Source organism: Columba livia, chromosome 18 (assembly GCF_036013475.1).
Source record: "Columba livia isolate bColLiv1 breed racing homer chromosome 18, bColLiv1.pat.W.v2, whole genome shotgun sequence".
Lineage (NCBI taxonomy): Eukaryota > Metazoa > Chordata > Aves > Columbiformes > Columbidae > Columba > Columba livia.
Genome location: NC_088619.1, coordinates 11,180,186 through 11,194,488, shown reverse-complemented (window position 1 = coordinate 11,194,488; position 14,303 = coordinate 11,180,186). Strand labels below are relative to the sequence as shown.

Here is a 14,303-nt window from a genome sequence, read left to right as displayed (position 1 = left end):
TCACAATGTGGCAATGTCACCTACTAACCATGATTTTCCTTATCGGATGGGGAGCACGGAAAATCCTTTATCCACCTACAATAATTTCCAATAATACATGCTCTTAATTCACTATAATGAAGAAAAACATCTTTTATCAAGTGTATAGTCAGAAGCATAAGAGTACAATCCAATTAAAAGACAAATTTAGAGATTCTCTATGTAAGCAGGTCCATGTAGGTGTTTTTTCCATGGAAGTCTGAACACCTGGCTGCTTTGAAAGAGCCTCCAAACCAAAGGGCTCCTACCCAAGGTATTGCCCACCCCGGTAAAATTATATCTATTGAACAGCTGGTTCGAGAATGGCTCTCAGGAATAACCTGTCACTGTTCTTACGCTTAGTTGAATGTTTGGAAAACAAGCGGTCGATTATTTATAAAAAGCAGGTGTTTCCTTTGCTTGTAAAACCATTTAGCCCAACCGGTTCCTGATTCAGCAGATAAGCACATTTAATCAAACAGTGACATTTAGGGTTACTACCTATTCTTTGTTTGATGTTTAAATATCCTAGCAGGCAATAGCCACTGTAGGCTAATAAAGATTATTAGATAATGGGTAGGTTCTTAAGTGAATAGATTGCACCAGAGACTCCATGATTCCTTTACTTGAAAGCAAGCTTGGTTTAGTACTTTATGGGTCAATCTACACTATTTTATGGATTTATATCCACAGACTGTTCACATGGATTTTTTTTCTCCTCCTATCTCAGATTATTTTGAAAACACAGTTACATCAAAATTTACGACCAGGCGAACTGCTATGAAGTTACCTATTAAAAACAAAGGGGCTACTTTCTCATTTCCTGACACCAGGTTACAACTTCAATATCTGCGCTGACTCCCGACGTGCGTAGACGCTGAACTAAGGAGGATCCCCCCAAACGATCCTCCAGCCTCGCTCAGGATCCACACAGGCCAGCGCCAGCACAGACAGGTCATACAGATACATCCACCTTTTGTCCAGAATCATAAAGTTTAATAGCGTTTGATGGCATTCGGAAATATTACCAGCCACGTTTAATCCCTATTTGTCTGCAGAGGAAGTGATGTATTACAATAAACCACTGGCCACTATATTTCAGCAGCTAGAAGATAGCCAAATTATGCTAATATATTTCTATTTTGACCTGCAATGTTATTCCAGTCCTATACTTTTATTGAGGCCAACATCAGCAGAAACCATAACTTGTCTAAAAAGACAAACGTAGGCTAGGATTAGACCAAAACATATCTTGGAATGAGAAAGGGTCTGAATGCAATTCAGCAGAAGGCACTAACTCAAACCAAAAACTCACTACGATTGACGTTGCAAACACAATTACCAAGTGACAAGTAGCTATGATCACAACCCATTATTTTATGTTATAAATTTGCCACATTTGGAAATGACATGTTTGAATAACACATCCTTTCAATTAAATAGCCATCGAACACATCCTCTTACTAAACACTGCATGAGCTGAACACATAACATCACTAAAACTGAAGTTTAATTTAAAGCCTATTGATGTTTAAAGTCTAAAAGAACAGACAGTATTTACAAAGTGCTTTAAGATGAAGTGGTTTTGATGAAACACACATTCATTAATTTAAGCTTCTGATGCAAAAACAATGCATGTTGACAAGAGAGTTGTGGTCAATGGGGCAGAGTCCAGTTGAGGCCTGGATCTAGTGCAGTGCCTCAGGGGGCAGTGCTGGGGCCGGTATTATTCAATATATTCATCAATGATTTGGATGAGAGAATAGAGTGCACTATCAGCAAGTTTGCTGGTGACACCAAGCTGGGAGGAGTGGCTGACACGCCAGAGGCTGTGCTGCCATCAGAGACCTGGACAGGCTGGAGAGTTGGGCAGGGAAAATTTAATGAAATAGAACAAGGGAAAATGTGGAGTCTTGAATCTGGGCAGGAACAACCCCAGGTTCCAGTATCAGTTGGGGAATGACCTATTAGAGAGCAGCGTAGGGGAAAGGGACCTGGGGGTCCTGGGGACAGCAGGGTGACCATGAGCCAGCACTGGGCCCTTGTGGCCAGGAAGCCAATGGTACCTGGGGTGGGTTAGAAGGGGGTGGTCAGTAGGTCAGAGAGGTTCTCCTGCCCCTCTGCTCTGCCCTGGGGAGACCACACCTGGAATATTGTGTCCAGCTGTGGCCCCTCAGTTCCAGAACGAGGTTCCAAGAACAAGAGGCAACATCACTGGGCTTAAGATCCTCGTGAATTGGTCCAATTATTTTTCCAACCCATGTGAAATGCTTAGATTCCAAAAGGTACTACTTTGGGAATTTCAGAATTTAAACCTTTGGCTTCTGTCTACAACAAAAGTGGAAATGTGCAAAGACGGTATATTTTCCTGAAAATATTACCTGTTTTTCATACGCACGCTCTAAGTGAAGTTTGTTCTGTTGAAGCTTGTGTTCTTGATCCTGCAAAGGAAGAGATACTTATTCTAAAGAAACAAATCACATTTTTCTTTCATTTCAAAGCAGCACATTTTCCATTCTATAAAACTGTCCATTAAAATTAAAAGTCCACCTTATATCATCATTGAAAAATTCTCTTGACATACACCAAAAATTCAACCGACAGCAAAAACATCCACCCATAACAAAACAATCTCTGAAGTCATAATTCATGTTTTCTAAAGAGAAACAGCAACTTGTTCTCCTGAGCTATTAAAATGCCGTTCCGTACTACATCAACTGGGAAATGAAAGACATGGGAGGAAAAGTAGATGCCAAGACTCATACAGGATTGATACATGACACAGATGTGGAACTCATTATCCTGAGATAGAAGGATTAATTTAAATGCCTACAGGAAGATAGAATATTGAACTGAACTGTTAAACAGTAAAAAAATAAAAACCATTTAGAAGCTTTAAATCTTAAGGTGGTGTTTTATATATTTCTATGAATACAGTACAAAGATGCACGTTATATATAAGTATATTTAATACGACTATCTAAACACTCAGATCAGTGGAAAAAGTAAGAAGGGCTGGTCATTCTTGAGTAAGAAATTCAGGGCTCACCCTCAGCTGTTGCTGCCTCTGATGGTCTGAATCTTGCAACTGTTGTTTTAACAGAGACACACTGTGCTGTAATTCTTCAATCGCATCAGATGCCTGTAGGGATTTAACAGAAAAAGGATTACATTTATTTCTCAAAGGTGCCTGGAAATTGGAAAAAAATTATCAAACTGAAAAAAGAACATTGTATGAGTTTACAAGTCTGGATACAGCAGTTTTGGCTATTCTACATGGAAGCATACCTTAGCTGCAGATAGAGCATGTTCCTGCTTTGCAAAACTGATATCAACATCGTATTTACTTTGTAGTTGTTGAATGGTCTCCTCGTATTCCTTTACAATGTGGTCCTTGTCCTTCTGAAGTGAGCAGAGCCTGCAAGCAGCAAGCAAACAGAATATGGAAATCACTTTCATATTCTGGTATTTTATGTGCTCGGTATCAATTCTACAGAGTCTGCAAGTCCACCTGTACCATGTGCCCATGGTAACAGAATGAAATGCTTCTGAATAAAAGAAAGATAACGGACTTCTTACGGTGGTCAGTTCCAAAATGAGTTCTACATCAATTAAAACATTTTAATGACAATTTTCTACTGGCAGTTACCATCACTGGGCTCTTGAAATAAAAATTACTTGCTTCCTGTAATTCCATATTGTTCAACGTGAAAACCAGCAAGTTCTATTTAATTACCTTGCTTTCACTTCCTGAAGTTCAGAGCAAACCGCCTGGTAACGTTGCTCTGCATCCGTCTTTTCCTGAGATAATTTTTGACGCTGTAAATTACTATTTTCAGCCTCAACTGTCAACTGCTGGACACGAGCCTCCAGTTTCTTGACCGTCTGGTTCTGAAAGAATAAGTCATTGTTGAGAAAACACCAGAAGAAATAAGGGTATCCCCCTGTTGTTATTCAGTAGCCTGGAGCAACAAGGTTCTTTGGTGGTCCACAGACACAAGAGCTACAATAGCAAAGCTGTCATCAATCATGATAGTGAATTCTATGTTGTACATAAAAATAAATAAATCTTCAAAATATGGATGTCTATTCCCCCCCAAAGCAACACGTGTTCTCCCCTAAGCAAAACAGCGTGTGCAACTGATTTCTAAACTACAAATCTTTTAAAACGGGAGAGGCAACAGATGTTTCTATGGAAAACTGTAATGGATGATTATACATATTGAGCATTTTCAGACCTCCCATTAATCAAAAAGTGTGCTATCACTAGCAATATGTACAACCTACATCCAAGAAAGCATTGGAGGAAAAAACTAAATATACAAAAAGATTTTACTGATCATTAGAGTGATGAGCAGCTATAAAAGTCGGCTAGAAAATGTATTAAACTATATAGCACCCAGTGAAATCTGGAGCTCTTTCATGCTAAAATATTCTTCTGAGCACTTTTATGGCCATCTTATGTTTATAGACATAAATATATATATATATATATATATATATATGTATACATATATAAAATTTCTAATCTAAAACAAGGAGCAACGCACTTCAATTGCTAAAGAACTATAGATTTTAAACAATTGCCTTTTAGGTGCACACTTTGGCAAAACCATATCCAAGGATGTAAACAATAAGATACAGTAACATCTGCTGTGGATTTGGAGGATGCAAGAACGTTAAAATACAAATGCTACGTTAACCGTGCGGGCACTGCTATCTAGTTGGGTTTCAAATCCATTACCAAATATTAACTAAATGATTTGCCAATCGTCTTGCAAGGTAAGTGTATCACCTCTGTTTTATTCCTGGCAAGCGGAGGGATACAGGATACAGAGAAGGAAAGTGTCGTGCACAGGAACACGGGAAATCCATACAAGGACTCTGGGGTTACACCCTTCCCTAATCCAGGCCTCCCACAGGCAGGCAGCAAGAGACTACTGTGCCACGTCCCTTTCCTCCCTAAATTTATGTTAACATGCACAGAAATGAGAGAAGAACAACTCAGGAGGCTGGATTCAGAAAATAAGGCGCAGCTGACCTTCCAGGATGAACAGGTCAGAGGTATTTTTATATGAACACAGGCCTGAAGATGAGGGAAGTGGAACAGTGTTTTCACTCTCTGTTAGAGTAAAATTAAAACCAAACATCTGCCATCTCGAGTCAGTGCCCCAATTGTCAGAGAATTGTTAAATGAGCCTGGAGCAATGCAGGAACCTCAAAACATAAAATTTGTGATTAACGTATCGCCAAATGTTATAATTCTGCCCCTCAGGAGCCGATACTGGCTCGATGCACAGAACCCGCCCTCTCCGCTCTGCTGGAGCAGTGAGACGGGTCAGCCCATTTCACTTGCTAACAGCAATGGCACCCGTGACAACGAGAAACTCTGAACAAGGAAACTCTGCAACACCGTCCAGAAAAGAGAAATCAAGAGAGAGAAAGAAAGAGCGAGGAAAAAAGAAAACTAATTTCCAGTGACAGCCTGGTCTTTCATCTTAAGCCCTGCCTTGAACTCTACCTTGTTTAATTATTAAATCAGAAGCTGCTCAGCAAGATCTGTCTACTTTTGATGGTTCTTAAATTCAATCCTGCTGACAGACTGTGTCCATTTTTCTCTGTATTTACTGTTACCTATGACATGATCTGAATGCCAATGTTTAAATTCAACATTCATTAATAAAGGAATAAGTTTTGTTTGACATTGTCTTTTCACTAATTTAATTTTCTTCATACCTCACTCTGATAAAAAGTATGGGATGCTTTCTTGGGGATATTTGTTGGGGGATTTTTTGCTTTTGATATTAGTTATATAGCAGGCACAAAATCCAGATTACACTTGCTTACATGTTTTTAGTTATTCTAGGAAAGCAACGAAATCAATTAGAATAATACAATAATTATTTTAAATATCCTTTTTATTAGATTTTTAATCTAACAGAAGCATTTGATCATTCAAAGAGGGGGCGGGTAAGAAGCCACATGTATCCATGAAAATAGATGTGGTATAGAAATCCTTTTTTATAGTCTACAAAACCACAGAGACAAAAGTTCCTCTAATTTGAATCAAAACCAGTGAGAAATGCTAAAAATAATCCTTCCATACAAACTTGTATCTGTGTAATATTCATCAAAGGGCTGTATTTTCATGAATTTTACCCAGGGGGAAGAACCCTTGGGTTGGACTGGCTGTAGGACTCCTGTTCTCTCCCAAGACAAAATGACTACATTGCACCATTAGAAATACTCCTCTGCTCAACAACATTTACGTTCATTTTACACGTGAAATTTGAACGCTGCAAGAGACACGTGCTTCCGCGGCGTATTTACAGCAAAAACTCACGGTTGACTTGATCTGTTCCAAATAATCCTCCTCCATCTTGCTGAGCCGCGCGTTGGTGTCCTCGAGCAGCTCCTGCATATCCTCCGTGTGCTTCTTCCGAATCGTGAACTTCTCCTTCTCCATCTCCGCCACCGCGTTGTGGAGCTGCACCGCAAAGAGATCGACAAGTAATAAATGGCATATAAAACCAGCATGAGTTTTATATTATTAGAGTATATAAACAGAGTAACAAGCACAATTTCACTTAACGTCATTGAGTTAAAATAAATATTAGCATTTTAATTTGCCTTCTTGTTTGCACATTGGCATCACTGGCGACAATTACAGCTGTAGGAACAGCTTTTGCTCGATAACCACAAGAAGTGAGATGACTTTGGGCTGAAGATAATGCTTCTCTATAACAAAATAACCCACCTAACACTGAAGCCTCAAGGCCTTAAGCACAAAGGACAAGACTTATGATTTATCTCTTACAGGACAAGAATTAAAACCAACATGACTTCCAGATGCAGGGCTGCAAAAAAATCAACAGCATGCTTCATCTATGAGGGGAGGTGGTTCTGCCCTTTTTGTGAACCCCCTTTTCCCAAAAAAAGGTAAAGCAAGACAAATACTGACAATAATCTGCACAAAGGTGAAGCTCTCTTGCAATAAACATGCAGCTTTGCTGCTCTCTTCAACCTCAGAATAAATAAAAATACATTGAAGAATTCATGACCCAATGCAAAAAACAGTAGTTCAAAGGAATCACCGTGGCAGCAGGTAGCAGCAGGTTTACCAAGATTAAAATTCCATGTCAAGTAAACCAGAAATCAACGTTTCCTTGACACATCCTGAGACTTGTCAAGGGGCAGAGGAACCCGGATCACAGAATCCCAGAATGTCAGGGGTTGGAAGGGCCCTGGAAAGCTCATCCAGTGCAATCCCCCCATGGAGCAGGAACACCCAGATGAGGTTACACAGGAAGGTGTCCAGGCGGGTTGGAATGTCTGCACAGAAGGAGACTCCACAACCCCCCTGGGCAGCCTGGGCCAGGCTCTGCCACCCGCACTGAGAAGGAGTTTCTTCTCATTTTTAAGTGGAACCTCTTGTGTTCCAGTTTGCACCCATCGCCCCTTGTCCTGTCACTGGTTGTCACCGAGAAGAGCCTGGCTCCATCCTCCTGACACTCACCCTTTAGATATCTGTAAACATGAATGAGTCCCCCCTCGGTCTCCTCTTGTCCAGCTCCAGAGCCCCAGCTCCCTCAGCCTTTCCTCACACGGGAGATGCTCCACTCCCTTCAGCATCTTGGTGGCTGCGCTGGACTCTCTCCAGCAGTTCCCTGTCCTGCTGGAACTGAGGGGCCACAGCTGGACACAATATTCCAGGTGTGGTCTCCCCAGGGCAGAGCAGAGGGGCAGGAGAACCTCTCTGACCTACTGACCACCCCCTTCTAACCCACCCCAGGTACCATTGGCTTCCTGGCCACAAGGGCCCAGTGCTGGCTCATGGTCACCCTGCTGTCCCCAGGACCCCCAGGTCCCTTTCCCCTACGCTGCTCTCTAATAGGTCATTCCCCAACTTAGACTGGAACCTGGATCAGGGGGAGCAGCTGGTGGCTGGGGCTGAAAAGCACCAGCAAAGCATCTTGCGAAACTACTCCACAAAAAAATAAAATCAGCATAAGAAAATATCACTAAAAGCAACATATTCCTTGTATTTCTTTCTTCTTTAAGTGACAAAATGTATTTTCCCAGACCGCAGGAGTCTTTCAAAGCAAGTATTAGTCATTACCCTTTTCTCCCACTCGTTGTTCAGAGAATCATTGCTCTGCTCACACATCTTCTTTAACTCCACAATCTGCTTCTCTTTCGCTTCTCTGACGACTTGTGACTCACGAACAAGGGTCTGAACTGTCAAAAATGGGAAAAACAAACAACCATTCAAGAGATACCTTGGGAGTTTCCAGCGCTGGCAACAGACGCAATCAGACTACAGCAGTCTTAAAAATGCTTAATGTATGTGCTTAGATTCTGTGTCACTAAAACATTACAAGGTGTTCTCTCTGTTTACAAAATGCTGAGCTTTCCTTACTCAGGCAGTAAATATATAATGCAATCATCAAAATTCTGTAGAACCTAAGGAAAACAGGCATTTTTAACCTGATTTTATGTCCACCCTTAGAAGAAGAGGTTCTCGTGAAGGCTGAATGCCCAAGATATGCAAGGAAATTAAGTTTGGAAACTGTACAGCAAAGACTACTGGACAATGCTCCAAAAAACTAAAGGAAAAAAGCAGGTCAAGACCTGCAAATGAAGAGCAAAGGGACACCTGCACCGGGAAGGGACACCTGAGGGCATCGCCAGGGCAAGGATGCGGTTACGGTACCACCACGCAGGAAACAACTGCGAAACTAAAAACAATAAATCACCTTTTTTCTCCAGTTTTCTAATGGTCTCCTCAGCTTCATTCTGTTTGTTTTTGTAGAGGGACTTCATCACCTCTATTTCATCATTCTTTCTATCCAAGATCTGTAGGGAAAAATCACAGTGCCTTAATAAGAGTCGAAAAACCCCACTAAACTATAACCAGTGCACAAAATAACACACAGTGGTCTGTATCAAAGGAGCTGCCTTCAACTAGTGCTTAGGTCGTGCAGGACCAAGGGATTAAATCAAAGTCATTTTCACAGTTAAGAGCATCAAGTCACAAACAGAGGATGGATTTAGATAAATGTAGGTAGCAGAGTCGGTTAAAAAGGAGTTTTATAGTGGGTTTTTTTGGGGGAGGGGTCTTTTTGTTTTCCTTTAAACTTGGGCAAATCCAATGTTGCTTCTGTTGAGCTGGGAAGTCTCATGGTGCTGCTACTGCAAACAGAAAGGATTTGTTTCCCTTTTCATACTTATGTTGCCTAATAATATTTAGAGGTGTCTACAATTCTCAGCAGGTTTAAGAAATACTTAAGTAATTGGTGAATTTCATTACATTCTTTTGCACTTCGCCAATGGCAACTCTTTTTTTGTATTCCAGGAAATGATGGGTTGCAATAGAGCAAGTACATGACGTGGAACTGCGTTCACATTTCTGTACACGCTGATTTCGGGGAAAAAAATGCTCCAATATTTGCGCCCTTTGAGATAGTATTTTAATTTAAAATTTGTGTTTAAGACAATCATTAAAGTTATAGATATTTTATAACAGTGCCCCAAATCTCTCATCAAACAGAAGCTTTCATCTTAAAACAATATTAGTCCATCTGCATTAAATATTTTGTGCCTTTAAAGATTAATACGACACTGTTTAACCTCTTCCAAAATATCCAGCGTTATTAAACAACTTCAAAAGACGAATCCTAACATGAATTAGAAAAAGGATGACAACTCGAGGGATGAGAAAGCATTTAAACTATTTCTTATTCTCACAAAGCTGTTTCCTTTCGACTCTCCGCTTCGCCAGCTACTTGTGCTCACAGACTTTGGGAACAGATGAGCCAAATATGCACCTGACCAAATATTCACATCCTTTCGGAGCCTTTGATGTGGCATCATGTTGTGTCAACTCATTTCCTCCAAGTCTCTGACTCAGTCTTAAGAAACAAAACCGAGGTACTGAGTAAGGCCAGGCTTAAAGCAGGATAAGTCATCGTGATCCTGACACTGAGCATTTAACTCCCGTCATGTTCCTGGGACCCCAGGACTTGGAAAGCACTCAGCACCTCGTCGAATTTGACCCCACGTGTTTAAAAGACAGTATTAAAAGTAACAGTATGGTCTTTGATAGGCTTTCGGTAATCTTTCCAAAAGCGCTGTTATGCAACACAATAAAAGACAAATCCAACTTAACCCAAGGGAAGTATATCTGGTGTTGCTTTATTGCTGGGAAGAACTAAAAGCCACATAGAGCTTTAACAACGCAATAACATCAATAACAAACTGTTTATTGACCAGCCTTTGCTGTAAGATACAGTGTTGAAACAGAGACACGAGAACAAGCATTATGGCTGTATTAGTAGGAACATATGTGGGAGACTTGCAGATTTTCCTACTTTATTTTTTGCATTTTGTCCATAAAAATTTAATTTTTTGTTCATATTTTGCTACAACACAAGTGCTTTCTCTTTAGAAGAAAAGTCCTGAGTTTATGATTTCATCAGCATATGAATCCAGAGAAGCTGTTCGGCTGGTTGTGTCTTGTTCAAACAAACAAATCACCCTGTGTTTTCATCTGCTTTCTGCAAGCGTTTTTCCCTTCCTAAGTTTATGTTATAGAACACTCTGCATTCCCATCAGCTTATACAAACTGTTACCTACAATCTTACTTTGTGAAGAAGTCAAAGCACAACTGCAAATCATTTACTGCAATCAGACCATTATTTTGTTTTACATACCGTCACTGGAAAAAACAAGCACGTCTTACCTTCTGAACATCGGCATCGTGCTTCTGCTGCAACTTCAGCTTTTCTTCATGAAATTTGCCTTCTGCTATTTTCATTTTCATGTCCAGCTTTAAAACCAAAATTGAACACAAATATAAATTAAAGTAAAGAATAAGGACCATTGCCTAACTTTTAAACTATACATTTATCTCTTTGAGAAGGCAACTCACCAACAAATCATGGCTATGAAAAACGTATATTCAGTTTCTCAGTATTTTCATATTTATTTGATAAAACTGATAAAAAGATCTTAACCTAAGATATTTATTTAGCAAATCAACGTGTAAATGTTTTAGTTGGCAACAAAACCAACTGCTACTACCCAGAAAAAGCCATCATCCCTTATTTAAACAAACACTTAAGAATGAAACTTTTAAGATCTCTGTTAATATACCAAGTATGGTAAACTTGCTTTTATCAACCAGGCAGGTGTTACATTTATACAAAGAACGTCCTTCAGCCCGGATGCACTTTATTTTTGTTTGTTTTCTGTTATTCAGAGCTTTCACAACATAAGCACGTTTACTTTTACACTTTACTTATACTGGGATTAAGGCCATCGCTGCTGAATTCAATTGCTGAAATACATTTCCTGCTTGTGTTTGTTCACAGTAGCGCACTTGAACCCCCCTGACAATAACACGTTGCCGCTTCTTATAGTCAACGTTTTCATCTTTAGAAAGTATTTTTAATCTCTTCATCTTGTGTCATTGAGGACGCTGCAAATATGACGGGTATTTAGTGCTTCTCCGAGTTTTCTAAGAAGTCAAAGTGACACCTCGAGTTCAGATTAAGTGGATTCCACTCCCACCTTCAGTCATTTCTCCTGTTCAGAAAGCAAAGTGGACAGAAAAATTTCTTCGGAGTGACAGACCCCAACAACCCCGCTGGCTTTAGGAAAGACCAAAGTCCTTGGCGTGTGAGAACCAACATCTCCCCAGCAAACACCTTCACATGGCCTCTCGCCACCAGAAAAACACCCAGATGAGGTTACACAGGAAGGTGTCCAGGCGGGTTGGAATGTCTGCAGAGAAGGAGACTCCACAACCCCCTGGGCAGCCTGGGCCAGGCTCTGCCACCCTCACCAGGAACAAGTTTCTTCTCAAATTTAAGTGGAACCTCTTGTGTTCCAGTTTGTACCCATTACCGTTTGTCCTACTATTGGTTGTCACCAAGAAGAGCCTGGCTCCATCCTCCTGACACTCAGCCTTTAGATATCTGTAAACATGAATGAGTCCCCCCTCAGTCTCCTCTTGTCCAGCTCCAGAGCCCCAGCTCCCTCAGCCTTTCCTCACACAGGAGATGCTCCACTCCCTTCAGCATCTTGGTGGCTGCGCTGGACTCTCTGCAGCAGTTCCCTGTCCTGCTGGAACTGAGGGGCCACAACTGGACACAATATTCCAGGTGTGGTCTCCCCAGGGCAGAGCAGAGGGGCAGGAGAACCTCTCTGACCTACTGACCACCCCCTTCTAACCCACCCCAGGTACCATTGGCTTCCTGGCCACAAGGGCCCAGTGCTGGCTCATGGTCATCCTGCTGTCCCCAGCACCCCCAGGTCTCTTTCCCCTACGCTGCTTTCTAATAGGTCATTCCCCAACTTATACTGGAACCTGGGGTTGTTCCTGCCCAGATACAAGACTCTACACTTTCCCTTGTTATATTTCATTAAATTTTTCATTAAATATAGAAAGCTCCTTAAGAACTTAAAACAGAGAAGCAAGAGCAGCAAATTCTTTTGATTTCCAGACTCCGCACCCACTGATACCCAAAGCACAGGCCTGCTCGTTACACCACATAGAAAGAGGCTGCGGATCTCCCCAGGCTAAAGACACACATAGTCTTATGCATATTACCCAGCGGGGAAAAAGTTAGATTGAGAATTAATCCAAAGAAAGCAGATAGTATTCTCAGCTGTCAGCCGCCTCTTTTATCACCATCACAATAAAAATGCATGTTCTATTCATAAAATATATGTAAATGTATATATTGAAATAAATATATGCACATATCCCTCCAACAAAGTGACATTGTAGAAGAAAATCTTAGTTCCCGTTGATAAATAAGTGGTGATTTCAAAAAAAGAGCACAGTAATCCACTTGCAGATAGACAGTTTGTGAACATTCCATAAATAAATATGAAGGTCTTGTAAAAACACAAATAGTAGAAACTAAACATGAAAGAGACTCCAATCTACTTGAATTACATTAAAAGCTTATGAATTACTGATGTATAGCTACGGCACTCACGGAGCTGTTAAATCCACAGAAACACATTACATTTAAAACTCATTAATAAAGTGCGAGCCTCTTGGCTGATGTAAATTAATCCTTGGCGGTTTGCATCAGCTGAGATCTGGTCTACATTTTATTATTCTGTAGGTTGAAAGAACATAAACTCAAAAATTCATCTTGGAAATATATGCCCATCTTTCATACAAGTGATGGTGACTGTTCTCAGCCACATGGTTCTTCTCGCTCAGGTTGGCAGCAGAAATCCCCGTACCTGCGGTTGGCTCCCACTTCTTGTCATTCACCTTCCGCTCAACGTCATTTTAGTTCTCAATTTTAGTTCATTAACTCATTGCACTAATTCCAGAAGAACAAGAATGCCTTAAAACGTCATGGATTTGGGGGTTACCTTCCAAAAAGGACAGGCAGCTTCGTTTCGGGAGAGCTACTTGCAACCAAACAAGACATTTGAAAAACGGGGCTGTCCAAGATACAGAAGCCAGCTATAATGAAGGCAAGCACTGCAATAACGAAATAGATTACTTTGTCTTTGAATAGAAAAACAAAAAAAACACGCAAGCAACACATCCCACTCTTGAAAAACCCTCAAGACAATTCCTCGTGGGCTGGGGGTTCAAAAGGCGATACCTTCCAAATGACTCAAGGCCCTCAACTTCTAGAAACTCAAGGAAGTTCTGAAGTTCCAGCACGCCAGCCGTTTTCCTGCCCTGTCTGCTTCATCCACAACTTACATAACTTTGGCCCTTCAGGACCTCCTATACAAACAAATGTGAGGAGCCCTGTATTAAATGTGCACATGGAGTTTTCAGCCATATCCGTAATGAGCAACTGGTAAAAAGTAACATATCTCCAACAACATTTACATTTTATAATGGTCCACAGCTCCAAAACACAGATGTATCTTCATCACAATTTCTGGAAGTGTTAATCTGAGCATCTGCTGTAAAAATAAAGATATATTGGTTTAAAAATTCTACACTTAAAATCTCCTCTGTGGAAAACTGCTGGGACAGCCAGAAGCATAAGGACAATGGAACAGTGTCCTATAGCAAAGCTTGGAGCATGGTTTCATTTATAAATCTGCTTTTTGCCCCACCCTTCACATTAGGCAGGCTTCCAATCTCACTGTGTATGCAGGTTAAAAAATTATGAGCCATGTAAACCCACTTTTCAAAGTGATCTCATTAGGGCTGGGGTTGAAGCAAGTGGGCTCATCACAACTGGGAGTGACCCTTCTCCCCTTCCATTTTCAAAGTTTAGATGCGTTATTAAATA

At 40.7% G+C, this 14,303-nt stretch overlaps 1 protein-coding gene across 9 annotated transcripts in view; it reads right to left on the bottom strand.

The window, feature by feature from the left end:
• CEP112 (centrosomal protein 112) overlaps positions 1 to 14,303 on the bottom strand; it is a 145,017-nt gene that overhangs the window by 104,614 nt on the left and 26,100 nt on the right. For all 9 annotated transcript variants that reach the window (XM_065034976.1, XM_065034980.1, XM_065034982.1 and 6 more), the window contains 8 exons: positions 10,760 to 10,846; positions 8,775 to 8,874; positions 8,138 to 8,256; positions 6,362 to 6,505; positions 3,755 to 3,909; positions 3,307 to 3,436; positions 3,068 to 3,160; positions 2,400 to 2,459 (listed from right to left, as the gene is read on the bottom strand). In XM_065034976.1, the coding sequence (XP_064891048.1) occupies positions 2,400 to 2,459; positions 3,068 to 3,160; positions 3,307 to 3,436; positions 3,755 to 3,909; positions 6,362 to 6,505; positions 8,138 to 8,256; positions 8,775 to 8,874; positions 10,760 to 10,846 (888 nt within the window). The remainder of the gene's footprint in view (positions 1 to 2,399; positions 2,460 to 3,067; positions 3,161 to 3,306; positions 3,437 to 3,754; positions 3,910 to 6,361; positions 6,506 to 8,137; positions 8,257 to 8,774; positions 8,875 to 10,759; positions 10,847 to 14,303) is intronic.